This window comes from Hemiscyllium ocellatum, chromosome 33 (assembly GCF_020745735.1).
Source record: "Hemiscyllium ocellatum isolate sHemOce1 chromosome 33, sHemOce1.pat.X.cur, whole genome shotgun sequence".
NCBI lineage: Eukaryota > Metazoa > Chordata > Chondrichthyes > Orectolobiformes > Hemiscylliidae > Hemiscyllium > Hemiscyllium ocellatum.
This window is the reverse complement of record NC_083433.1, coordinates 4,950,323-4,976,902: the sequence shown is the minus strand read 5'-3', so window position 1 is coordinate 4,976,902 and position 26,580 is coordinate 4,950,323. Positions and strand designations below refer to the sequence as shown.

The following is a 26,580-nucleotide window of genomic DNA, read 5'->3' as shown; positions in this document are numbered from 1 at the left end:
TGGACCAGTGCTATCTTCAGCAGAGAGGGCCCATACCTGGATGAGATCTTCACTGAGGAGCTCCGAGTTCTCACTTCTGAAAAGGAAGAAGAGAAACCACAAGATTAGTCCAAGGATTAAGTCAAAAACCAATATTGGAGATGAGGGGCTTGATTGGATTTGGTTTACCATTGCTGCATGTCCAGAGATACAGTATTGCTTTGTGAGCTATCCAGGCAGACCATACCTTATGTAAGTACATCAGGGTAATAGAACAGAATCCAGAATATAGTGATACAGCTACAGAGAAGGTGCAGAGAGAGATCAACTCTATTATATAAGAGGTGTATATCAATACTTGTATATAATGTGTATACTTGGTATGAAGAATATTCATCCCCCTGGACTGATTCCTGGATGGTTGGACTGACAGGTAAATAAAAGGCTGATTTGTTGACACTACACTCACCAGAGTTTAGAACAATGAGTGGGATCTTACAGAAACTTCTAAACTTCTAATGGGACCAGGCAGGGTAAACACTGGAAGGATGTTCCTGATGACCAGGGGTCCAGAATCAGGGGTCACAGTCAAGGGATATGGGTAGGCCATTTAGGACTGAGATGAGGAGAAATGTTTTCACTCAGAGAGTGGGAGCCTGTGGAATTAGAGCAAGAACAAAGAATAATAGAACATAGAAACAGTCCAAAACTGCGCTGACACATTTTGCTCTTCAGTTCTAAAACTGTCTTCATTTACAGGATCCTTATCCCTCTATTCCCTTCCAATCATGTATGCTCTGCCATAGAAAGCAGTAGAGACTAAAGCATTGAATGTTATCAAGAAGGAGTTAGATATAATGATCATAATCATGATGGGAAATTGATGGGTCATTTCAATTGAGTAGATAAGGAGAAGCTGATCCTTCTTGTAAAAGGAACAAGAATGAAAGGTCATTGATTGAAAGTGGGGCACAAAAGAGGCCAGGATGTTGTGAGGAACAGAGAATATTTTCTATATCAATATCCAACTTCTTCCCCCAATGAAGGGTCAGCGCTACAAAAGCTTGTGATTTCAAAACAACCTACTGACTATAACCTGGTGTCATGTGACTTCTAACCTTACATGAGTCACGGGTGGAAAATTCTGGGCAAGATGGTGGCGGAGTAGGGCTCCTCACTTTTCTTTCTTCCTTTCCTTTTTTTTTAGTCCTTTAGTCTTCCGAGCTGAGGCATGGAGATAGTGATGAAAGATGCTGGGGGACTTTAACGGTCAGCCAAGAGGCAGCTGGTCATGTCTGACGACATCGCGGCTTCCTGTCTGTGTGGAGTTTACACATTCCCCATGTGTCTGGGTGAGTTTCCTCCGGGTGCTCCGGTTTCCTCCCACAATCCAAAGATGTGCAGGTTGGGGTGGATCGGCTGTGGGAAATGCGGGGTTACAGGGATAGGGGCTTCAGTCTGGGTGGGATCAGGGCTTTGGAGAGGTGTGGTGGACTTGATGGGCTCAGTGCGGGTGGGATTGAGCTCAGTGTGGGTGGGATTGAGCTCAGTGTGGGTGGGTCTGAGTTAAAATCTAAATCTAAAAATAAATCCAAATCATTGAAACTCACAAGTCGACAAACTGTATCCAGAGGAGGATGGTGGGTAAACACTTTCTCAAAAGGGATGTTTTTGTATGGGAAGGCCTCAGACAGCACCCACAGGCGTGCTGAAGGTTTGCACCGACAGGCAGCACTCAAGAGGTAACCAAAAGCTATAGATCAGTGGGAATAGTCCAGGCAAAGATCACTGAGGAGTGACCTATAGGCATCTTAGATTGACCAGCTGTCGGGTAATTACCTGGTTCAATTGAAAAACGGTTTTGTTTAAAATTCTCAGTAAAGGTGTTGGAATGGTGTGAGATTGTGTCAATCAGAATTCTCAGACTCTGATTTTAAAAACAATTCATACATGGGATGGGGGTGTTGTTGGCTTGGTCCAGCATTTACTGCCTGTCCCTAGTTGCCCCTTGAGAAGGTGGGGGGTGAGCTGCCTTCTTGAACCGCTGCAGTCCATGTGCTGTGGGTAGACCCACAATGTTGTTAGGGAGGGACCAAGCGACACTGATGGTGCAGCATATTTCCAAGTCAGGATAAGAAAGGGGTAAATCCAGCTACAAAAATTGTGGATGATGGGAATCAGAAACAAAGATAGAAATTGCTGGAAAAACTCAGCAGGTCTGGCAGCAACTGTGGAGAGAAATCAGAGCTAACATTTCAGGTTGAGTGACTTTTCCTCAGAATGGTTCTGGAGAAGGGTTATTGGACCTGAAACGTTAACTCTGCTTTCTCTTGAAAGGTTTATGTTGGGCAAGGCAGTTAAAGGTATGGAACCGAGGTAGAATTTGAAATACTGGACAGCTTCTCTCTTTAGCACCAACCCTAGCAACATCCTTGTAAATCTGTTCTGAACCCTTTCATGTTTAATAACATCCCTCCTGTAGCAGGGAGACCCAGAACTGAATACAGTATTCCCAAAGTGCCCTAACCAATACAACTGCAACATGACCTCCCAACTCCTATTCTCAACGCACCGACCAGTAAAGGCCAGCATACCAGATGCCTTCTACACTACCCTCTGTACTGAGAGCTGAAAATGTGCTGCTGGAAAATGCAGCAGGTCAGGCAGCATCCAAGGAACAAGAGATTCGACGTTTCGGGCATAAGCCCTTCTTCAGGAATTCCTGAAGGTCGAAATTCCTGTTCCTTGGATGCTGCCTGACCTGCTGTGCTTTTCTAGCAACACATTTTCAGCTCTGATACTCCAGCATCTGCAGACCTCACTTTCTCCCCTCTGTACTGAGACTCCACTTTCAAGTGTTTAAGATATTAGAATCTTCTCATTCGACCACCAAGTGGCTTTCCTCTGCCACTCCAGAGCAGAATCGCCCTGGAGATCCCAGACAGGATAGTGGGATCCAGTGGATGTTATACTGCCCAGGATTCCAGCTTAACGATCAGGTTTGCAGCAGTGGCCTTCTGTAGACTGAAGTGAGCTGCACCATTACAGCAGTTTCTGATTTAGATGCTGCAGTTCCCACACAATCATGAAGCAACCCTTTTGTTTTGACCAGTTTGGAGAAGAACTGAGAGGCTCTGTCTGGAGATAACCTGAGGTGCGACCTGCAGATGCTATAAGCAGAATTGAGACAAGGAAATAGCCACTGTACAGTACATGCGTGCGCTCAGGACTCAGGAATGCAACAACCTGCATTTATGCAGCACCTTTAACACATTAAGCATCTCAAGAGGCTTCAGAAGAACATTATAAAACAAAACTAAATTCTGAGCTAAACAATGAGACAATAGGATGGCACTAGATGCTTTGAGTATAGGGAGAGGTTGAATAGACTGGGTTTTTTCCTCTGGAGTGTTGGAGGCTGAGGGGTAATTAATCCTGAGGGGCCTGGATAGGGTGAATAGACAAGGTCTTTTCCCCGTGGTGGGGGAGTCCAAAACTAGATGCCATAGGTTTAGAATGAGAGGGGAAAGATTTAAAAGGGAACTAAGGGGCACTTTTTATGCAGAGGGTGGTACGTGTATGGAATGAGCTGCCAGAGGAAGTGATAGAGGCTGGTACAATTGCAACATTTAAAAGGCACCTGGATGGGTATATGAATAGGAAGGGTTTGGAGGGATATGGGCCAGGTGCTGACAAATGGGAATATGTCAGATTAGGAGGGCTGGTCAGAAACGGATGATTTGGGCTGAAGGGTCTGTTTCCATCCGGTGTAACTCTCTGACTCCAACAGAACGGGTTTAGATTTGAAGAAGCCTCTTAATAAGGGTGAAAGGTAGAGGTTTGGAGAGATTTAGAGAGCGAATTCAGAACTTAAAGCCCAAGTGGTTTGACGATACAGTTGGCAACAATGGGTGATTAAAACCAGCAATGCGCCAAAGAGCGGACTCGGAGGAGGACAGAGAGAGTGTAGGTTTAGAGGCTGCAGGAGGTGAAAGAGGTAGAGGGCGGAGTCGGAGATTAAGCCACAGAAGGGTTTTCCCATAGTGTTTTGAATGTGTGATGTTATGAATGGGAGTCATTGGGGTTAGCCAGCAGTTTTCGTCACTCCCTGGGGCTGACTCCCTGCAGCCCGGCGAACGGGGAAAATCAGGACTTCGAGTGTTTCCTTTCTAAAACAAAGAACTGCCGAGGCTGGAGCTCTGACTCAAAACCAAAATGTACTGCAGAAACCCAGCATGTCTGGGAGCATCTGCGGCGACAGAAACAGAGTTAACATTTTGAGTTCAGTATGACTCTTCTTCAGAAACCTGATAGGTTGGGGGGGATGGTGAGGTGGGGAAGTGAGACTGGTCCTGCTAGTGTCTGCTGCAATTGTTTTTATAACTGGCTCTAAAATGCTTTTGTGACTTCCAGACTCGATGAATCCAATTCTGTCGAGCCTAGGGACCCATCACTGGTACGACATCAGGTAATCGGCATCATGGAAGGTTCCAGCCCAGCCCCACCCCCCTCCCATTTATCTCTCAGCCCGCCCCCACCCCAGCCCACAAGCCTCATTCCTGATGAAGGCTTCCTGCCCAACATGTCGATTCTCCTGCTCTTCGGATGCTGCCTGACCTGCTGTGCTTTTCCAGCACCACATTCTCGACTCTGATCCCCAGCATCTGCTGTCCTCACTTTCTCCTAGATCATAAGACTCTAAGATAAAGGAGTAGGATTAGGCTGTTCAGCCCGTGGAGTCTGTCTGCCATTCAATCATGGCTGACATGTTGTACAAAAAGGACAGCAGATTTCCTTCCCTAAGGGACATTACTGAACCTAATGGCTTGTTACAACAATGAGTTAAAACAAGGACTGCAGCTGCTGGAAACCAGAGTCTAGATTAGTGTGGTGCTGGAAAAGCACAGCAGGTCAGGCAGCATCCGAGGAGCAGGAGAATCGACGTTCGGGCAAAAGCCCTTCGTCAGGTGTTCCTGTGGTATATCAAGTGAGATTACCATCAAATACTGCATGGCAAGGTGCCCAAGCTTAAAGACAGTCCTTGGCTTTGCCTTCCCTTAGAGAAGCTTCAACCAATTATCCCTCAATCCTCCTCACTGAGGAATGGCATAGATACTGGATGAGGTAAAAACAATGACAGCAGATGCTTGAAACCACAGTCTAGGTTAGTGTGGTGCTGGAAAAGCGCAGCAGGTCAGGCAGCATCCGAGGAGCAGGAGAATTGACGTTTCGGGCAAAAGCCCTTCATCAGGTATTCTCCTGCTCCTCGGATGCTGCCTGACCTGCTGTGCTTTTCCAGCACCACTCTAATCTAGACTCTGGTTACAACAATGGGTGACACTCATTGCAGTCGCCATTATTGGAACTAGTTTTCAATACCGGCTTTATCACGGTAATTTACACAGAAACATAGAAAAATACAGCGCAGTACAGGCCCTTTGGCCCTCGATGTTGTGCCGATCCAAGCCCACCTAACCTACACTAGCCCACCATCCTCCATATGCCTATCCAATGCCCGTTTAAATGCCCATAAAGAGGGAGAGTCCACCACTGCTACTGGCAGGGCATTCCATGAACTCACAACTCGCTGAATAAAGAATCTACCCCTAACATCTGTCCTATACCTACCACCCCTTAATTTAAAGCTATGCCCCCTCGTAATAGCTGACTCCATACGTGGAAAAAGATTCTCATGGTCAACCCTATCTAAACCCCTAATCATCTTGTACACCTCTATCAAGTCACCCCTAAACCTTCTTTTCTCCAATGAAAACAGCCCCACGTGCCTCAGCCTTTCCTCATACGATCTTCCTACCATACCAGGCAACATCCTGGTAAACCTCCTCTGCACCCATTCCAGTGCCTCCACATCCTTCCTATAGTATGGCGACCAAAACTGCACACAATACTCCAGATGCGGCCGCACCAGAGTCTTATAATGTAATTCAAATTCTACCAGATTTTCTGATAGTATATGAACTTATGTGTCAAAACCACTGGCCTGAATGGAGTTGGGGATTACTGGTCCTAGTGATGTTCGACCACTGTCTATTGCAGAGCTTGAGTTAGATTTGACCAAGAGGGTTCTGGCCTGGACATGATTGGACTCAGCGAGTCGCAAAAGCATGGATGAGGGTCTCAAAGGCAGCTATAAAAATAAGTGTGGTGCACTGCAGCAGCCTATCTCCCTGCCCTTCTGTATAGAATTCTAACAGTCCTGTCTGAGAGTGATATTGGAGAGGCCCCATCCATCTAGACTGGGGAAAGCAGAATCTCTGCTCTCAGAATCTCAGATCTAAGCATTTGGATTTAAGACAGATTTGAAGAGAAGGCAAAGACAACTGTCTCCAGATTTTAACTTCGTTTGAGAACTGTTCATTGCATATTACACTCATATACAGTAATCTGAAGTACATCAGGCTCTAACCTTATTGTCTCATTGTTAAAACTGTTCTCTATACAGGCTTCTCTCTAGCCGTCTTATCCATTCCGTTCTGTTCTCTGTCAATCAATCCTTTTTAACTCTGCCCATGCTGTACTATTTATACCCAGTGTGGAGCAGCCCTGTGGTATCTTTACCAGGCTGCTCCAGGGTGGAAAAACCATTTAGCAACGTCAGATTATTTAAATGCAGCTCACACATATTTAAAAGGTGTTAAATTGTACAAGCTATGTCCATAGATGGCACAAAACTAGGAATGGTTGTGTACAATGAGGAGGATAGTGACAGAAATCAAGAAGAGACCGTGTGGAGAGATAGAAAGCAAATGAAATTCAACACGGAGAATTGGGAATCGATACATTTCTTAAAGAAGAATTCTTTGAAGTTTGCATCCTATATATAGACAGGGTGATTAAAAAGGCCTTTAGCATTCTTGCCTTCATTGCTCAGTGTTTTGAGTCGGGGATTTGGGACATCATGTTGAGATTGTATAGGACACTGGTGAGGCCTCCTCTGGAGTACTGTGTCCAGTCTGGATGCCCACTTATAGGAAAGGTATTATTAAGCTGGAGAAGGTTCAGAAGAGATTTACCAGGAATGTGCCGGAATTGGAAGATTTGTGTTATAAGGAAGTGCTGGATAGACTGGGACTTTTTTCCCTGAAGCGTAGGAGTTTGAGAAGTGACCTTACAGAAGTTTATAAAATGATGAAAGGTGTAGGTGGAGTTACGAGGAGTTTTCCTTTTTCTAATGTGGGGGATTTCCAGACCAGGAGACACATTTTTAAGGTGAGAGGAGAGAGATTTAATAAAAGACATGAGGGGCACATTTTTTTACACAGAGGGCGATTCATGTGTGGAATGAACTTCCTGAGGAAGTGGTGGGTGCGGGTACAATTACAACATTTAAAAAACATTTGGATAAGAACATGAATAGGAAAGGGTTTGGAGGGATATGGGCCAGGAACAGGCAGGTGGGATAGTTTAGTTTGGGATTATGGTCAGCATGGACTGGTTGGGCCGAAGGGCCTGTTTCCGTGCTGTTTGACTCTATGATTCTGTGTTGATACCTGACCAACAGGCATGGCATGATGCAATATCTAGACCTCAATCTTAGGAATTCCGGTTGAATTTGTTAAAGGCATGAGCCTGATCTATGTGGTGCTTGTTGGTGATGCTTCATCTCTTTGAAGGAAGGACATTGGAGCCAATGGAAGAGGTGAGAGTTCTATAAAATGAGACTAGGAACATTCATTACAGACTTCTCAAAAAGAGCTGAAACATTTTTCTCTGAAATTGAACGAGTGAAGTAGGTAATACATGTTTTCAAAGCTTAAAGCCATCTCCAGAATGGTCTTTTGCTTACAAAATGTTGATTGAAAAGATGGTCTTTGAGAGTGTAAATAGATTCTTTGATGATTTATATTATACAGGAGGTGGGAAGCTGCACTGATTCCTGTCTCTCCCATTCCTTTATGAGTCACCAAGAAATTTTCAATGGAACCAGATTGATGATTTGGAGTCATCGAGTCATAGAGATGTACAGCATGGAAATAGCCCCTTTGGTCCAACCCGTCCATGTCGACCAGATATCCCAACCCAATCTAGTCCCACCTGCCAGCACCTGGCCCATATCCCCCCAAACCCTTCCTATTCATATACCCATCCAAATGCTTCTTAAATGTTGAAATTGTACCAGCCTCCACCACCTCCTCTGGCAGCTCATTCCATACACGTACCACCCTCTGCATGAAAAAGTTGCCCCTTAGGTCCCTTTTAAATCTTTCCCCTCTCACCCTAAACCTATGCCCTCTAGTTCTGAACTCCCCGACCCCATGGAAAAGACTTTGCCTATTTATCTTATCCATGCCCCTCATAATTTGTAAACCTCTATAAGGTCACCCCTCAGTCTCTGACACTCCAGGGAAAACAGACCCAGCCTCTCCCTATAGCTGAAATCCTCCAAACCTGGCAACGTCCTTGTAAATCTTTTCTGAACGCTTTCAAGTTTCACAACATCTTTCCGATAGGAAGGAGACCAGAATTGCACGCAATATTTCAACAGTGGCCTAACCAATGTCCTGTACAGCTGCAGCATGACCTCCCAACTCCTGTACTCAATACTCTAACCAATAAATGAAAGCATACCAAACGTCTTCTTCACAATCCTATCTACCTGTGACTCCACTTTCAAGGAGTTATGAACCTGCACTCCAAGGTCTCATCGATTATAAAGATATCAGGCAGTTTCTAGTTTAGTAAAGAAACAGGTCAGCCAAGCTTCTTTCATCAACACCGCATTAATTACAAAGAAAACTTCCTCAATCAAGCTGGCAAAGACTATTAGGAGAAAGTGAGGACTGCAGATGCTGGAGATCAGAGATGAAAAATGTGTTGTTGGAAAAGCGCAGCAGGTCAGGCAGCATCAAAGGAGCAGGAGAATCGACGTTTCAGGCATAAGCCCTTCTTCAGGAATGAGGAGGGTGTGCCAAGCAGGCTGAGATAAAAGATAGGGAGGAGGGACTTGGGGGAGGGGCGTTGGGAATGAGATAGGTGGAAGGAGGTTAAGGTGAAAGAGATAGGCCGGAGACGGTTTGAGGGCGGAGAGGTCGGGAAGAAGATTGCAGGTCAAGAAGGCGGTGCTGAGTCTGAGGGTTGGGACTGAGATAAGGTAGGGGGAGGGGAATGAGGAAGCTGGAGAAATCTGCATTCATCCCTTGTGGTTGGAGGGTTCCTAGGTGGAAGATGAGGTGCTCTTCCTCCAGGCATCGTGTTGCCATGGTCTGGCGATGAAGGAGGCCAAGGACCTGCATATCCTTGGCGGATTGGGAGGGGGAGTTAAAGTGTTCAGCTACAGGACGGTTGGGTTGGTTGGTGCGGGTGTCCCAGAGGTGTTCTGTGAAACATTCTGCAAGTAGGCGGCCTGTCTCCCCAATGTAGAGGAGGCCACATCGGATGCAGTGGATGCAGTAAATGATGTTTGTGGAGGTGCAGGTGAATTTGTGATGGATATGGAAGGAGGGAAGTGAGGGGGGAGGTGTGGACTCCCTATACACCTCCATCCACCATCACGAAGGCCTCAAAGCCTTCTGTTTCTTCCTTTCCCGCCGTACCAACCAGTACCCTTCCACTGACACCCTCCTTCGACTGACTGAACTGGTCCTCACTCTGAACAACTTCTTCTTCCAATCCTCCCACTTCCTCCAAACTAAAGGAGTAGCCATGGGCACCCACATGGGCCCCAGCTATGCCTGCCTCTTTGTCGGATATGTGGAACAGTCCATCTTCCGCAACTACACTGGCACCACCCCCCACCTTTTCCTCCGCTACATCGATGACTGTATCGGCGCTGCCTCGTGCTCCCACGAGGAGGTTGAACAGTTCATCCACTTTACTAACACCTTCCACCTCGACCTCAAATTTACCTGGATCATCTCAGACTCCTCCCTCCCCTTCCTAGACCCCTTCATTTCTATCTTGGGCGACCAACTCAACACGGACATTTACTATAAACTGACCGACTCCCACAGCTACCTAGATTATACCTCCTTCCACCCTGCCCCCTGTAAAAACGCCATCCCATATTCCCAATTCCTTTGCCTCGGCTGCATCTGCTCCCAGGAGGACCAATTCCAATATCGAACAACTCCGATGGCCTCCTTCTTCAAAGACTGCAATTTCCCCCCAAACGTGGTTGACGATGCTCTCTACCACATTTCCTCCACTTCCCGCACTTCCACCCTTGAACCCCACCCCTCCAATCGCCACCAGGACAGAACCCCACTGGTCCTCACCTACCATCCCACCAACCTCCAGATAAATTGTATCATCCTTCATCATTTCTGCCACCTCCAAACAGACCCCACCACCAGGGATATATTTCCCTCCCCTCCCCTATCAGCATTCCAGAAAGACCACTCCCTCCGCGACTCCCTCATCAGGTCCACACCCCCCACCAACCCAACCTCCACTCCTGGCACCTTCCCCTGCAACCACAAGAAATGCAAAACTTGCGTCCACACCTCCCCCCTCACTTCCCTCCAAGACCCCCAGGGATCCTTCTATATCCGTCACAAATCATTTACTGTATCCGCTGCACCCGATGTGGCCTCCTCTACGTTGGGGAGACAGACCGCCTACTTGCGGAATGTTTCAGAGAACACCTCTGGGACACCCAGACCAACCAACCCAACCGCCCTGTGGCTGAACACTTTAACTCCCCCTCCCACTCCGCCAAGGACATGCAGGTCCTTGGCCTCCTCCATCGCCAGACCATGGCAACATGACGCCTGGAGGAAGAGCGCCTCATCTTCCGCCTAGGAACCCTCCAACCACACGGGATCAATGCAGATTTCTCCAGATTCCTCATTTCCCCTCCTCCCACCTTATCTCAGTCCCAAACCTCGGACTCAGCACCGCCTTCTTGACCTGCAATCTTCTTCCCGACCTCTCCGCCCCCAACCCCTCTCCGGCCTATCACCCTCACTTTAACCTCCTTCCACATATCGCATTCCCAACGCCCCTCCCCCAAGTCCCTCCTCCCTACCTTTTATCTCAGCCTGCTTGGCACACCCTCCTCATTCCTGAAGAAGGGCTTATGCCCGAATCATAGATTCTCCTGTTCCTTTGATGCTGCCTGACCTGCTGCGCTTTTCCAACAACACATTTTTCAGCTTTACAAAGACTATTGACTAAAAACGTTTAGTCATTGTCAAAATACTTACAATCTTTAGTTGAGCATCTTAAAATTAACTTTACAAACTATTATTGAACACTCCACTGCACATATCAAATAACAAATGCAACTCCACAGATTTCTCATTTTCCAGATCTTGCTGCATTTGAACATGGACTACTTCAGTGTCTGAGGAGTGGTGAATGCTGTTGAACATTGTGCAATCATCAGTGAACATCCCCACTTCTGAGCTTATGATGGAGGGAAGGTCATTGATGAAGCAGCTGAAGATGGTTGGGCCTAGGACACTACCCTGAGGAACTCCTGCAGAGGTGTCCTGGAGATGAAATGATTGACCTCCAAAAACCACAACTATATTCCTATTTAACAGGTATGGCGCCAATCATTGGAGAGTTTGCCTCTTGATACCATTTGATTCCAGTTTTGTTAGGGCTTCCTGTTGCAATGTTAAATGCAGTCATTCTCCTCTCCCCTCTGGGATTCAGCTCTTTTGTCCATGTTTGAACCAAGGCTGTAATAAGGTAAAGGAACTGAATGGCCCTGGGGGAACCCAAACTGGGCATCACTGAGCAGTTATTGCTGAGTAGGTGCTGCTTGCTAGCCCTGTTGATGACCCCTTCCATCACTTTACTGATGAGAGCAGACTGATGGGGGTGGTAATTGGCCGGGTTGGTGGTGTACAGGACCTACCCGGGCAATTTTCCACATTGTTCAGTAGATTAAATTAGATTAGATTACTTACAGTGTGGAAACAGGCCCTTCGGCCCAACAAGTCCACACCGACCCTCTGAAGAGCAACCCACCTGTTCCCCTACATTTACCCCTTCACCTAACTAGCGTGGCCAGTTCATCTAACCTGCACATTTTTGGATTGTGGGAGGAAACCAGAGAACCCGGAGGAAACCCATGCAGACACGGGGAGAATGTGCAAACTCGGTAGATGCAAGTGTTGTAACTGGAATGGAACAGCTTGGCTTGGGGAGCAGCAAACTCTGGAGCATAGGTCTTGGACAATTTCATTTTATTCATTTATGGAATGAGGGTGGTGCTGGTTAGATCAGCAATTAATGCCCGACCCTAACTGTTAAAGGTCAATACCCATTGCTGTGGGTCTGGAGTCACATGTAGGCCAGACCAGGTAAGGATGGCAGTTTCCTTCCCTAAAGGGCATTAGTGAACCAAATGAGATTTTCTGACAATCACCAATGGACTCATGGCCATCATCAGACTCTTAATTCCTGATTTTTCTTGAATTCCAATTCCACCATCACCAATCAGCAGGATTTAAACCCAGGTCTACAGAACATTTCCTGGGTCTCTAGATTAACAGTCCAGCAATAATATCACTAGGCCGTCACCTCGCGACCAGGGAGGATTGCTGGAATATTGCCAGGGCCCATAGCCTTTACAGTACCCAGTGCCTGACCATCAGTGTCTGCTAACAAAGAACATTTTACAGATTACACACTCAGCCCTTTCATTTATAAACGTGCATATATTGTGCTTGCAAAACTAGGAAAGCTTAACTTGAATACAAGTAATTACATGCCACAAGTCAGATTGGCAAGGTTTAAGTTTCACAAACCTAACCCATCATCATCACATTTTAATACTATTCTCTTAACTCTGTAAAGACTGTTCCAAATATATCCACAGTCCAATTGTCACTCTTTTCATTAGAGTAGGCCTAACTCCATCTTTAAGTTCACTTTCTAAATAGCTACTCGCAATTTGCGTCAATAATATCAAAATGGCTGTACTCATCTCTATTTTCTGATCAAGATTCCTTTTGGCACTTCCGAGAATATTATTGAGATGTTCTACGTATGCATTTTCTACCTCTGGATAAAAATTGCCGGAAAACCTCAGTAGGTCTGGTAGCATCCGTGGAGAGAAATCAAAGTTAATGTTTCGGGTCAAGTGATCCTTACTTGGAACTGATCTTCAGTTCTGGGGAAGGGTCACTTGAACCAAAACGTTAACTCTGATTTCTCTCCATGGATGCTGCCAGACCTACTGAGGTTTTCCAGCAATTTCTGTTTTTGGTTTCTGATTTCCAGCATCTGCAGTTCTCTCGGTTTATTTTGTCTATGCCTGTTGGCTTTGATTGCTCGACTCTTTAAGATCTTCCACTTTCTTTTCATTCCATTCCAAACGTGTCTGATTCATTCTTTCTGAGCAATGTCAAAGACTTCTTCGTTTTGGAATTTTAATTTCTAAGAAGTTTACTCTTTCAGGAAATTAATGAACCAAATCCTTTCCCAGCCCTCGGGTGTTTTCCCCACACATCTCTGTTGATAGTTGCATTCTGTTAATGGGTCCTTTAAGTTAAAACTCCCACAACACCAGGTTATAGTCCAACAGATTTATTTGGAAGCACTAGCTTTTGGAGCGCTGCTCCTTCACCACATGGTGGTGGAGAATAAGACACAGAATTTATAGCCAAATGAGTACAGTATCGTGGAGCTGTGATGATACATTAGGCAATTTTAGATCAAGTCTTTCATCTTTTCGAATGGGATGTGTTGGTTTCTGTTCTTTGAGATGGAAATCCTTTATATTTGCAATGGAAAGCTAACCTGCTTCGAAAGCTTCTGCGGTCCTAAAGGAGAGCCTTATCCAACTTCTCTCTCTGTTTCTCTCTCCAGATGCTGCCAGATCTATTGAGTTTCTCTTGCATTCTCTCTGTGCTTGTTTCAAAATCATCTCCCTTCCTCCCTCAGAACAGATTTTTGTCATTGTTTTGATTAAGAGCAGATGAATAAATCTGCACTGAGGAAGTGTTGTTCTCTCTAACAGCTTTTACGGTTTGAATCTTTCCTTCTGCACTGCACACTGTCTCTTTTTCACTCAACAGATTGCAACGGAATTTCAACTTTTCATTGCCCTTTTCGCAAGGAAACTCCAACAGACCGTAAGTTTTGTTTTTTAATTCTGCACTCAACTAATTATTCTGATCCATCAGCAATTCCAGTTCCTGTTCACGTTGCTTTACATATTACTTTATATGGACTTATTCACTCAATGTTATCAAGTTTAATGCGGAAAACTGTCCCATCATATTTGCTTCTGCAAGTATATGCTGAAGACACCTGACTCATACTGAAGTGTTCTCCCCAAGCCTTGCTTTCCATTAACAAACTCATCTCTTGTGGATGAAAGTTGGGACTCCCCGTCCATCAGGCTTCCCTTCAATTACTCATTATTAGCTTCTCATGTTTATCCACAGTAATCGTGGCTATTTCAACACAATCCAACAACTGCTGAAATCTAGTCATTGGAAATCAAGGGGAAAATGCAGGGAAGTGGATGTGAGGAATGTCAGATCAGCCACGATCCTATTGAATGGTAAAACAGGATCGAGGGGCCGAGTGGCCCTATTTCTTACGGTCTTAGGTTACTGTCTGTGCTGGCCATGTCATTATCCAATATAAAGTCTATAGATGACTGATAATACAAACCAATAGGTAAACTGGCAACAAAAGTCTTTTCCTGGGGTGGGGGAGTCCAGAACTAGAGGGCATAGGTTTAGGGTGAGAGGGGAAAGAAATAAATGGGACCTAAGGGGCAACTTTTTCACACAGAGGGTGGTACGCGTATGGAATGAGCTGTCAGAGGAAGTGGTGGAGGCTGGTACAATTGCAACATTTAAGAGGCATTTGGATGGGGATATGAATAGGAAGGGTTTGGAGGGATATGGGGCGGGGTCCTGGCAGGTGGGACTAGATTGGGATGGGATGTCTGGTCAGCATGGACGGGTTGGACCAAAGGATCTGTTTCCCTGCTGTACATCTCTGTGATTCTATTACTCTAATTCCCACATTTACTAAGTTTCTTCACAATTTAATTCTGTGAAAGGGAACAAGTCATTCATCAAACTATCTGGAACACAAATCATATCATTAGCAATCATCGGTGACTGAACATTCCCGGCGCTTTACAGGTTTTGATTTGTTCACTTGTTTTTGATGGAGGAGTACGGGATTACTTCTCACTTCGAGATAAAGCCTCTATAGTCTCCATTAACCTGACTCATTTTAGCTTTACTCAAAGAAAGGTCCCTTGACTGTATTGAGCTGTGTCCCCTTCATTCTTGTCAGTTATCTGAGAATGCATAATTGGTTTACTGTGCTGCGTGCAACAATTAGCATGAACGTGCTCTGTCTTGTTGCGGTTGGAACACGACATGGAGGTACCGGTGTTGGACTGGGGTGGACAAAGTCAGGAGTCACACCACACCAGGTCACTGTCCAACAGGTTTATTTGAAATCACAAACTTTCGGGTAAAGAACTTTTCAACTTGTTCAGGTTTGCATGGGGTGATGGACAAAGGATTTCTCTCACACAAAGGGTGTGAAAGCAACCTTACGATCATCAGCCATCCTGGCTACTTGCTGAGCTTTTGAGACCTTTCGGTTCTCCATGTCCATGCTTACAATAGTAGGGAGCAAACTCCCAAATTCTTCAACGAGGATTACTTCCCTGAGATTCTTACTTATGGAATCTACTTTAAGTGTCCCCATCCAACGCACCAACAATCACAGGTACATCATTTAACCTTGCCACTCTCTGATCTACTCAGAGCACTGCTGGAGGTTTTGAAATTTCTACCTACAAGGGACCAACTCATAAGCATTGAAGATAATCTTGTTGGCTCTTTCACAATGTGACAAAGGCACCTCAGAAAGCAATTTCATGGGTGGCACGGTGGTTAGCACTGCTGCCTCACAGCACCAGGGACCTGGGTTCAATTCCCACCTCAGGCAACTGTCTGTGTGGAGTTTGCACATTCTCCCCGTGTCTGTGTGGGTTTCCATCGGGTGCTCCGGTTTCCTCCCACAGTCCAAAAATGTGCAGGTCAGGTGAAGTGGCCATGCTAAATTGCCCATAGTGTTCAGTGTAGGGGAATGGGTCTGGGTGGGTTGCTCTTCGGAGGATCGGAATGGACTTGTTGGGCCGAAGGGCCTGTTTCCACACTGTAGGGAATCGAATCTAAACTTTGTGGGTTTTGCCTGCTCTGCCTGAGTAGCCTTCAGCTTTCTGTAGGCCACCACATTTGTTTGCAATTAGAATGAACGAAATGGAAATTGCCTCGACGTCCTTTTCTTGGAATGTTGCTATTGCTTGTGCAAGTTTAAACAGTTCTGCTGTCATCCCACAGTGTCTTCACTGAGCTCAGCAGAATCCTCTGTCAGCGCTAGCATCAGAGGACCCTTTACAGTTCAAACAGATCAGATCTTGATCCAATTGGCTTTGTCTTCCTTTTGCTCTAATGACACGGTGTTTTTTAACTTATTTGTTTCTCGTGACGCCCAGTTTAGGGTCACTCAGCTCCTGACCTCATTACAGCCTTGTTTCAAACATGGACCAGAGGGGAGGGGAGAGGGACAGCCCTGGACATCAAGGCTGTATTCGGCTGAATGTGGCATCAAAGAGCCCTCGAAAAACTGGAATCAATGAGTACTGGGGGCAAACACTCTGCTGGTTGGAGTCACATTAGGGAGATTTAAACAATCCTTAGATAAGCACATGGATGATTTTGGGATAGTGTAGGGGGACGAGCTGAGAATAGTTCACAGGTTGGCATAACATCAAGGGCCGAAGGGTCTGTTCTGCGCTGTATTGTTCTATGTTCTGTGTTCCATACCTGCTAAATAGGAAGATGGTCATGGCTGTTGGAGGTCAGTCACCTCAGCTGCAGGAGATCCTCAGAGGAGTGTTCGAGGTTCAACCATCTTCATCTTCAGCTGCTTCATCAATGACCTTCCCTCCATGATAAGGTCAGAGGTGGAGATGTTCACTGATGATGGCACAATGTTCAGCACTATACATGACTCCTCAGATAATGAAGCACTCCATGCCCAAATGCAGCAAAACCTGGACAATATCCAGGGCATGGGCAGACAAGTGACAAGTAACATTGGCACCTCCCAATTGCCAGGAAAGGAACATCTCCAATAACAGACAATCTATTCATGGTCCCTTGACATTCAATGGCATCACCAGCACTCAATTCCCCACAGTCAACATGTTTAGGGCTACCACTGGCCAGAAATTGAACTGAACTTGCCGCATAAACACAATGACCACAATAGCAGTCAGAGGCTGGGAGTATGGCTGAAAGAAGCACACCTCCTGACCCCCCCAAAGCCTGTCCACCATTTACAAGGCACAAGTCAGGAGTGTGATGGGATACTCCTCACTTGCCTGGATGGGGGCAGCTCCAACAATACACAAGAAACCTAATACCATCCAGGACAAAGCAGGCTTGATTAGCCCCACATCCCCTCCCTCCACCACTGGCACTCAGTAGCAGCAGTGTGTACTACCTACAAGATGCTCACCACAGATCCTCAGACAGCACCTTCCAAACCCACGCCCACTTCCATCTAGAAGGACAAAGGCAGCAGATACATGGGAACACCACCCCCTGCAAATTCCCCTCCGAGCCACTCACCATCCTGATATGGAAATATATCGCCGTTCCTTCATTTCGCTGAGTCACAATCCTGGAATTCCCTCCCTCAGGGCATTGTGGGTCGACCCACAGCACATGGACTGCACCGGTTCAAGAAGGCAGCTCACCCCCACCTTCTCAAGGGGCAACTAGGGACAGACAATAAATGCTGGGCCCCCATCACACAAATAAAGAAAAATCATCAAACGTGTGATTTGGTTGTGGGTTCATTGGAAAAAAGAAATAATTTCTTAAAAATAAAATGAAAAAAATGAAGTTTTTAATCCTTCCAATGGGCTACTCCCTTTAGCTCCAACCCTGGCAACATCCTTGTAAATCTGTTCTGAACCCTTTCATGTTTTACAACATCCCTCCTGTAGCAGGGAGACCCAGAACTGAACACAATATCTCAAAGGTGGCCCAACTAATGTCCTGTACAGCTGCAACATGACCTCCCAACTCCTGTACTCAACGCGCCGACCACTAAAGGCAAGCATACTAAAAGCATTCTTCACTCACCTCAAAGTTTGTCATCTCAGATATATACCTTTACTCTGGTGCACAAGAAACTTGTATTGGCATGTCCTTTCTTTCTGGTAACTATTGCTCTCATTTCCAAATACTCATGTTCAGCTATAGGCTTGGTGCCATGCATATGTTGAAGAAGGGCTTATGCCCGAAACATTGACTCTCCTGCTCCTTGGATGCTGCCTGACCTGCTGTGCTTTTCCAGCAACACATTTTTCAGTCATGCATAACCCTCCATATATTTGAGATGGGGGGTGGGGGGGGAGGGGGTAGGGGGTGTGTGCACTGATTCCTTTTTAGTGCCACTCCTCCACTAGCTAAACCAAATTTTCAATTTAACCGGTTTGATGATCTGACCTATTACACAGTTCAAAGACGGTGTCTGGTTCAATATTAAAATCAAGTCAGCTAGATTTCTTTAGAATAACAGGTTCAGTATGAACAAAACTTTCAGAAACAAACTAGGTATATGTAGTCAAAAGAAAAATAACATACTCTAAAATTCCAAAATTAACATGAGGCAAATATGGACTCCATAACCATGGTCAATCTCTCACACAACGCCCGTTAAATAGCAAAGAGATGGTTTGTTATAGATGACCTCAAAGCTTTTCATGTTCTGGTAGTTCATTGTACTTTTCTGAGACTGTGATTTCCTATATTCTGGAAACTACACTCCAGCAGGTAATCACAGGCACAACTCAAGTGTTCTTACAGAAAAAGGTAGCAACGCCCCTGGATTTTCTCAGCTGCTCTAATCTTGCTCAGTTGCAGTACGCAATGACTAAATGTGGAGCATCAGCGCCCACTCACTGCTGCACACTCCTACTGGCGCCCTACAGCTTCTTCTGAACCCTAACACGTCGTGGCTTGCTGATTCCTCACAGTTCTTCCTGGGTTCTGAGCTATCCAACAGCCCTTAACTACATATTAAACACCATCTACACCACAACCAACCAGATGAATTCTGAACCATAGTCATTTTCTGCATGAAACCTCCCTCTGTCCCTGTCTTCTAACTCCCACTGGCTCTGACCCATGAACTAATTTACAACGACATCTGAACTGTTTTGTGGGGTCTGTTGAAAATCTTGCAACAAGACCCGTCCCTTTGTCAGTCAGACGCGAACCTTTGGAATTGTAGAATCCCTGAAATGTTACAATCTTCACCAATTACTGGCTTCAACAGTGAACACATTGCATATAACAAAAAGAAATGCAGGATTTCATCAGGTTTGATTTTCAGGGACCCTAATGGAGGGGTACCATCCAGAGAATAAATTTAAAATCACACTAACACCAGGTTATAGTCCAACAGGTTGATTTGGAAGTATAAGCTTTTGGAGCACTGTTCCTTTGTCAGTTAGCTCGTGAAGTCAGGTCACTAGCTACCCAACGGAAGAGCAGCGTTCTGAAAGCTAATGCTTCCAAATAAACCTGTTGGACTATAACCTGGTGTTGTGTGATTTTTAATTTTGTCCACCCCAGTCCAACAGCAGCACCTCCACATCCAGAGAATAGAGGCAGTCACTGAAAGGGAATCTTTTCAGCCAGTGTCTTATGAGCTGATGGAGTGCTGTAACTGGAACATTCCTTGGAAGGGTTTGGGATAAGCATTTGTAAAGGAGGAACATGAGGAATTCGGTTGAAATGTCAAAGATATAGGAATAGAGCGGGAAGCTCCAGCACAGAGGCTTGGGCTGAATGACCTAATTTAAGGTTGCAATTGAATTCAGGGAGTGAGAGAGGGGTATCCAACTGGAAATATATCAAAATTAACTTGAATAATTCATCGATTCTACACAACCATTTTGCAGGATTCCCCAGGCTGAAAAGAACAAACATTTTTCTCAACCGCTCTCCAAACCACAAATGGAAAGTTGATGAACTGCAATTGAAACAAGAGGTTACTCAGAGATCACAATAGCCTGACTCTGTAGCAGCGTGTGGTTGAAGCCGGGATACATTCCCGGGACTGGGGGATAGGTACCTCGGGCTGACCATGTGTGTACAAAGACCTTCTGCTCGAGCCACACTCTGATATTGGCATCTTCAACATCATTTTGGAGAGGTGAGGGAGGACAGCCCTTAAAACAATGGCGAGCCAATTAACAGGAGCCTTTGATTAGATTAGATTACTTACGGTGTGGAAACAGGCCCTTCGGCCCAACAAGTCCACACCGACCCGCCGAAGCGCAACCCACCCATACACCTACATTTACCCCTTACCTAACACTACGGGCAATTTAGCATGGCCAATTCACCTGACCCGCACATCTTTGGACTGTGGGAGGAAACCGGAGTACCCGGAGGAAACGCACGCAGACACGGGGAGAACGTGCAAACTCCACACAGTCTGTCGCCTGAGTCGGGAATTGAACCCGGGTCTCAGGCGCTGTGAGGCAGCAGGGCTAACCACTGTGCCACCGTGCCGCCCACTTTGCTTTTGGTGAAGGAAATTCTGAGGCTGGGGAACTTAGGACCTTGGTGACACTGAACTCACCACCCAGATTTATTAAAGGAAGTTCCCAGGGCCATGCCTTGCTCTGATATCGACTGCTCCTCCACAAAAGATGGTGGCTGGCACACTTCCTGTTTGGGAATGACCTTACATGAGCTGTCCACTGTGTCAGACCTGGAAGTGATGGAGAGATTCCGTAATCTCACTGGGATAACCCCTTAAGGCCCACAGGAATCACTCATTGATATACCTGTGGAGCTGGTTGTGTAGGAGATCCCTGACTGAGCTGGAACTCATCACCTGAGTCCTTTATAAAGCAGACTCAGGGCCCCTCTTCTGCAGGAATGTTCATGCCTGGGCATCCTTGGAGAGGGAGCACGCAGTGCCATCATTGCTCTCAATGCCTTTAGAGAGAAGTGGGCACCACAGGGAATACAGAGCTTTATCTTCCCCACCCAAATCCATTTTGATTGAGTTGCTTAATGGGCACTGAATGGAAATATTGACTTGGCTAAAAGGCTGTTCTACTGGTGGGGTTTGTAGTTAAAAATGAACATGGTGATTTTGGTGGTGGGAAAGACGCTCAATTGTGTTTGATAGTACTTCTGGATATTAAAATTAAAAGCAGACTCAGCTTAGAGCTTGTTCGGTGAAGTGGTAGTGTTTGTACCTCTGAACCAGGAGGCTCAAGTCCCACCTGCTCCAGAGGGTGTGTAATAACATCTCTGAACAGGCTGATTAGTTTAAGAAAATAAAGTAGACCAGGGGGTCAGGGGTGGGCTCATGTGCCACCATGGTAACGTCCCTACCTATGAGCCTAGGTGCCTGAGGTTCAAATCCCACCTACTCCAGAGATGTGTCATGACATCGCTGAACTGGTTGAATGGAAAGCACTTATTGTGGATTCCTGGGGTGGGGTCTGATTAGTGGCGGTCGGTGCTTGGTACAAGTTAATTAAAAAAATACCCAAACAATACAATCTGGGACACTCTATACACTTATACAGACACTAAATTGATAGGAAAAGCAAAGCAGAGCCCGTAATGCGCCTGCAAAACTGTCTGTTCCAGGCTGGGTCTAGTCTTTAGACGCTAGTGATGGCCTTATTTTAATGTTCACCAATATACGATGCTTCTTTCCAGTTGGGTTTCCTGAGTTATTGCACTCGCGCAGCAGAATGTGATGGAAGATTTTGACTGTCTGACCTTCGTTCCATTAGTAGACAGTGCCCACCCCAGGTCACCATTGGGGCATTTCCCCAGGTGTCCACACAGCAGGCATGGATGCTCTCCTGATACTGAAAGAAGAGCGCCTGTGTTGCAAAAAATGTCAAGGCCTTGCAAGGCAAACCTCGCATTTCTTTAGCATTCTACACAACCACAAAGCATTTCCCATTACTGCACATGACAAGATTTCACAAACAGCAATGCGATCGATAAAAATAGGATCTGTTTCAGGGATGGTTGAGATTGGGAGATAAATATTGACCAGGACACAGAAGGAAATCTACAGGCCGTTCGGCTGTAACACGACAGTTGTGTTCATCTGCAACCTCATGCTACAGAAAATCACGCTGTTGGAGATCGCTATAGAAAATCACTAAATCCATTCAGTAGAAAGTTTGCATTATCCAAACAACATCCACAATTCGTCAATCGTATTATAGCCAATGCGTGCCGACGAAATGCGATAGCTGGACAACCTCCACTCTCTTTCCCTACGATGATGTGGAGGTGCTGGTGGGTTGGACAAAGTCAGAAGTCACATGACACCAGGTTATAGTCCAAAACATCTCCCTGACACATGGACATGGGTATACACACACACTCACACACTCACACACACACACTCACGTGATTAGATTAGATTACTTACAGTGTGGAAACAGGCCCTTCGGCCCAACAAGTCCACACCGACCCGCCGAAGCGCAACCCACCCATACCCCTTACCTAACACTATGGGCAATTTAGCATGGCCAATTCACCTGACCCGCACATCTTTGGACTGTGGGAGGAAACCGGAGCACCCGGAGGAAACCCACGCAGACACGGGGAGAATGTGCAAACTCCACACAGTCAGTCGCCTGAGGCGGGAATTGAACCCAGGTCCCTGGCGCTGTGAGGCAGCAGTGCTAACCACTGTGCCACCGTGCTGCCCGTATACACACACATATATATACACACACACACACACACACACACACACACACATACACACACACACACTCACACATATACACACTCACATATACACGCACACACACACACACACACACTCACACATACACACACACACTCACACATACAAACACACACTCACACATATACACACTCACATATACACGCACTCACACACACACACACTCACACATACACACACACACTCACACATACACACACACGCACATACACACTCACACACACACTCACACATACAGTCACACATACACACACACTCACACACGCACATACACACTCACACACACACTCACATATACATGCACGCACACACTCACACATACACACACACTCACACACGCACATACACACTCACACACACACTCAGACATACACTCACACATACACTCACACACACACACACATACACAGTCATACACATTCTCACACACATACACACACACTCACACACACATACACACACACACCCACGCACACACATATATACACACTCACTCACACACATACACACACACACTCATACAAACACACACACACTCACACACACATACATACGCACACACTCACACCCTCACACACACTCACACCCTCACACACACCCTCACACTCACACTCATACACACATACACACTCACACTCACATACACACACACGCATACACACACACACTCACACATTCTCTCTCACACACGCACTCTCACACACTCTCTCATACACAGACTCACACACATACTCTCACACACACACTCACACACACACTCTCACACACACACACTCTCACACACACACACAGACACACACACTCACACACACTGTTCACTGCATGGAATGTGTGTTTGAAATCACAAGTTTTCAGGGTAAAGTAAACATGATGAGGGAGCAGTGCTCTGAAAGGTTGTGATTTCAAATAAACGTTTTCTTTGATGACAGCGGGAGCTGTCACTTTGAGCGAGATGGTAGGTATGATCTCAACTTAAGGTAACATCCTACACTCTTGATACTTCTTTGAAACTGGATTGGGCATCCCCAGGATGCAATGGCCTAATGGTATTATCACTAGACTATTAGTTCCTATTCAGGTAATGGCAGATGGTGGAGTTTGAATTCAGTGAAGAATATGGAATTAAGGGTCTAATGATGACCATGAAACAATCGTCGATTATCAGAAAAACCCATCTGGGTCACTAATGGCCTTTAGGGAAGGAAACTGCCATCCTTACATGGTCTGCCCTACACGTGACTCCAGACCCACAGCAATGGGATTGACTCCTAACTGCCCTCTGGGTGATTAGGGATGGCAATAAATGCTGGTCTAGGCAGAGATACTCAAATCCCATGAGTGAATGGCTTCACCCCAAATTCTCTTGGTGAAAGGGATCAAAGGGCAGGGGCAGAGAGTGGGAACAGGGGTCTGATTAGCCATGATCATGTTGAATGGTGTGAGCAGACTCGAAGGGCTGAATGGCCTATTTGCTATGTTTTTATGTCTCATTTTAGAGAGGAACCCTCCAGGCCACTTACTGAGGCCCATTCGTGTCAGTCCACAGTTGTTTCAAGTAGGAGATACTCCTTTAAATATTGAAGATGCCCAGACAGATATCTGCTTTTCTATTCCTTGAAGCTGGAATCCAAAGAGATGGCGATCAGCTCAGTTGGAATGAATTGGGAACACAGTCCATTGCTGCTCTTAAACACTCACAGGGCACCTCAAAGAGTGGGTTTCACTATATCTCCATTCCACACAGGGCTGTGAATGTAGCTAGAGTCACATGGGGGGGGGATGTAAGCAATAGGGTGAAGGGAAAGTAAGGCCATAAGGCCCATCATGTCCATACTGGCTAACAGATCCCACGAAACCTTCCTGAATTGGGAACACAGTTTGAAAGAATCGAGTCTGCCAATTGACTTTTCCAATCGAACTGGGCATTTTTAAACTCTTGTCCATTGGACAGACTGACCCACCAGCCAGTTCTGCGGTGGACTAATCATCAATCTAATCATCATCATCACCCCTGTGCCCCAGACCCACTCCAACCCACACAGTGACTCCACACTGTTATCTCAGTATCAGGAGCGTGTGTTAATTTAAGATGATGTCAAAGCCGGGTCTGAGGGGGAAGGGGGGGCGGGAGGACAGTCTTGTGGATCTGCAGAGTATTAACCCATTTGTACAGTTAAGGCACTGTGACAGAAACAAAACCAGCAAAGGAATCAACCCCATTGTCCAACAACCCCAGCTGTACATAGTCAAACAATGTATTTCTGCAGTTTTTACTGTCCAACTGCAGTCAATGTCTTTATTTAATTATAACAAGAGAGTTCCCCTTGAGTTAAACATATTGACGAGTCAGTTACTTCCTAATTTGAGTATTGCAAAACCAACAGGCAAAATGCACTTTAAAACTCTCACTTATGGTTCTTACCTGTTGACAGTATGATTCGCTAACTGCAACATCCGATTAAACTGTTTCTTCATCATTTTCAAATCTGTTCTGTTTTTTATAAATATGTAAGGGCGTGTGTACTTTAGTTCAGTTAGACTTGGAGCTACTGCTGTGTTACTGCACGGTCCATCCAGTGGGAGTGAGCTCAGCATTTCTGTTCCCTCCCACAAGCGATGAAAATGAAACTTCTCTTAAAGCCACAGTCTGATGTTTCTAAATCACTTTGTGATGGCAACGTTAAAGTCGGCGTGACTTTTTATATCCTATCGTTCTGTCCTTGATGGTGGGAGCTCCTCCACCTTGGCTGCACTGTCTGAGGTTTGCTCTTAACGGGTATCTCCCACCTGGGCTGTGCCTTCCCACATCCTTCTCTCTGTACACTCCACATCCAAACACCTTGCTATCATAGTCTTGTGGTAACGTAAGGAGGAGGGGGGCATGCGGGAAATGTAAAGTGGCACAGCTGATTTTGGATGTGGAGGTGCTGGTGTTGGACTGGGATGGACAAGGTCAGACATCACCCACATCAGGTTATAGTCCAACAGGTTTTTTTATGAAATCACAAGCTTTCGGAGCGCTGCTCCTTCATTAGGGGAACAAGCATCTCTCCAGAAGCTTGTGATTTCAAACAAATCTGTTGGACTGCAACATCTTGGTGTGGTGTGACTCCTGATGTGAACAGAGTGACTGCTCAAGTTTCAGATCTGGGTCTCCAAGGGCTCTCTCACCCACTGGGTTAGCCCGTTAAAATCCTCTCAAACCTGTTCCACAACTTCAATTAGATCAGTTGACCGTTAACCCAGTTTGTGGAGTGTGGCGCTGGGAAAGCACAGCAGGTCAGGCAGCATCCATGAAGCTAGAGAATCGACGTGTCTGGCAAAAGCCCTTCTCCTGCTCCTCGGATGCTGCCTGACCTGCTGTGCTTTTCCAGCACCACACTCTCCATTCTGATCTACAGACCTCACTTTCTCCCTTAATCCTGTATATTGACCAGAATAGAAAATATGTTGCTGGAAAAGCGCAGCAGGTCAGGCAGCTTCAGGGCTTATGCCCGAAACGTCGAATCTCCTGTTCCTTGGATGCTGCCTGACTTGCTGCACTTTTCCAGCAACACATTTTCAGCTCTGATCTCCAGCATCTGCAGACCTCACTTTCTCCTCCTATTGACCAGAATACAAATTATCAGAGGAAGTGGTGGAGGCTGGTACAATTACAACATTTAAAAGGCATTTGGATGGGTATATGAATAGGAAGGGTTTGGAGGGATATGGGCCGGGTGCTGGCAAATGGGACGAGATTAATTTGGGGATATCTGCACGGCATGGATGTGACAAACTCAAAGGCTCTGTTTCCATGCTGTGCATCTCTACGACTCA

The 26,580-nt window shown here is 46.0% G+C and overlaps 1 protein-coding gene across 2 annotated transcripts in view; it reads right to left on the bottom strand.

Annotated features, from left to right (window-relative positions):
- Window positions 1-25,327, bottom strand: part of LOC132831284 (SH3 domain-binding protein 1-like) — a 71,836-nt gene extending 46,509 nt beyond the window's left edge. For both annotated transcript variants that reach the window (XM_060849325.1, XM_060849326.1), the window contains exons 1-2: window positions 25,184-25,327; window positions 37-76 (exon numbers count right to left, since the gene is read on the bottom strand). In XM_060849325.1, the coding sequence (XP_060705308.1) occupies window positions 37-76; window positions 25,184-25,239 (96 nt within the window). In that variant the 5' untranslated portion in view covers window positions 25,240-25,327. The remainder of the gene's footprint in view (window positions 1-36; window positions 77-25,183) is intronic.
- Between the last annotated feature and the right edge of the window lie 1,253 nt (window positions 25,328-26,580).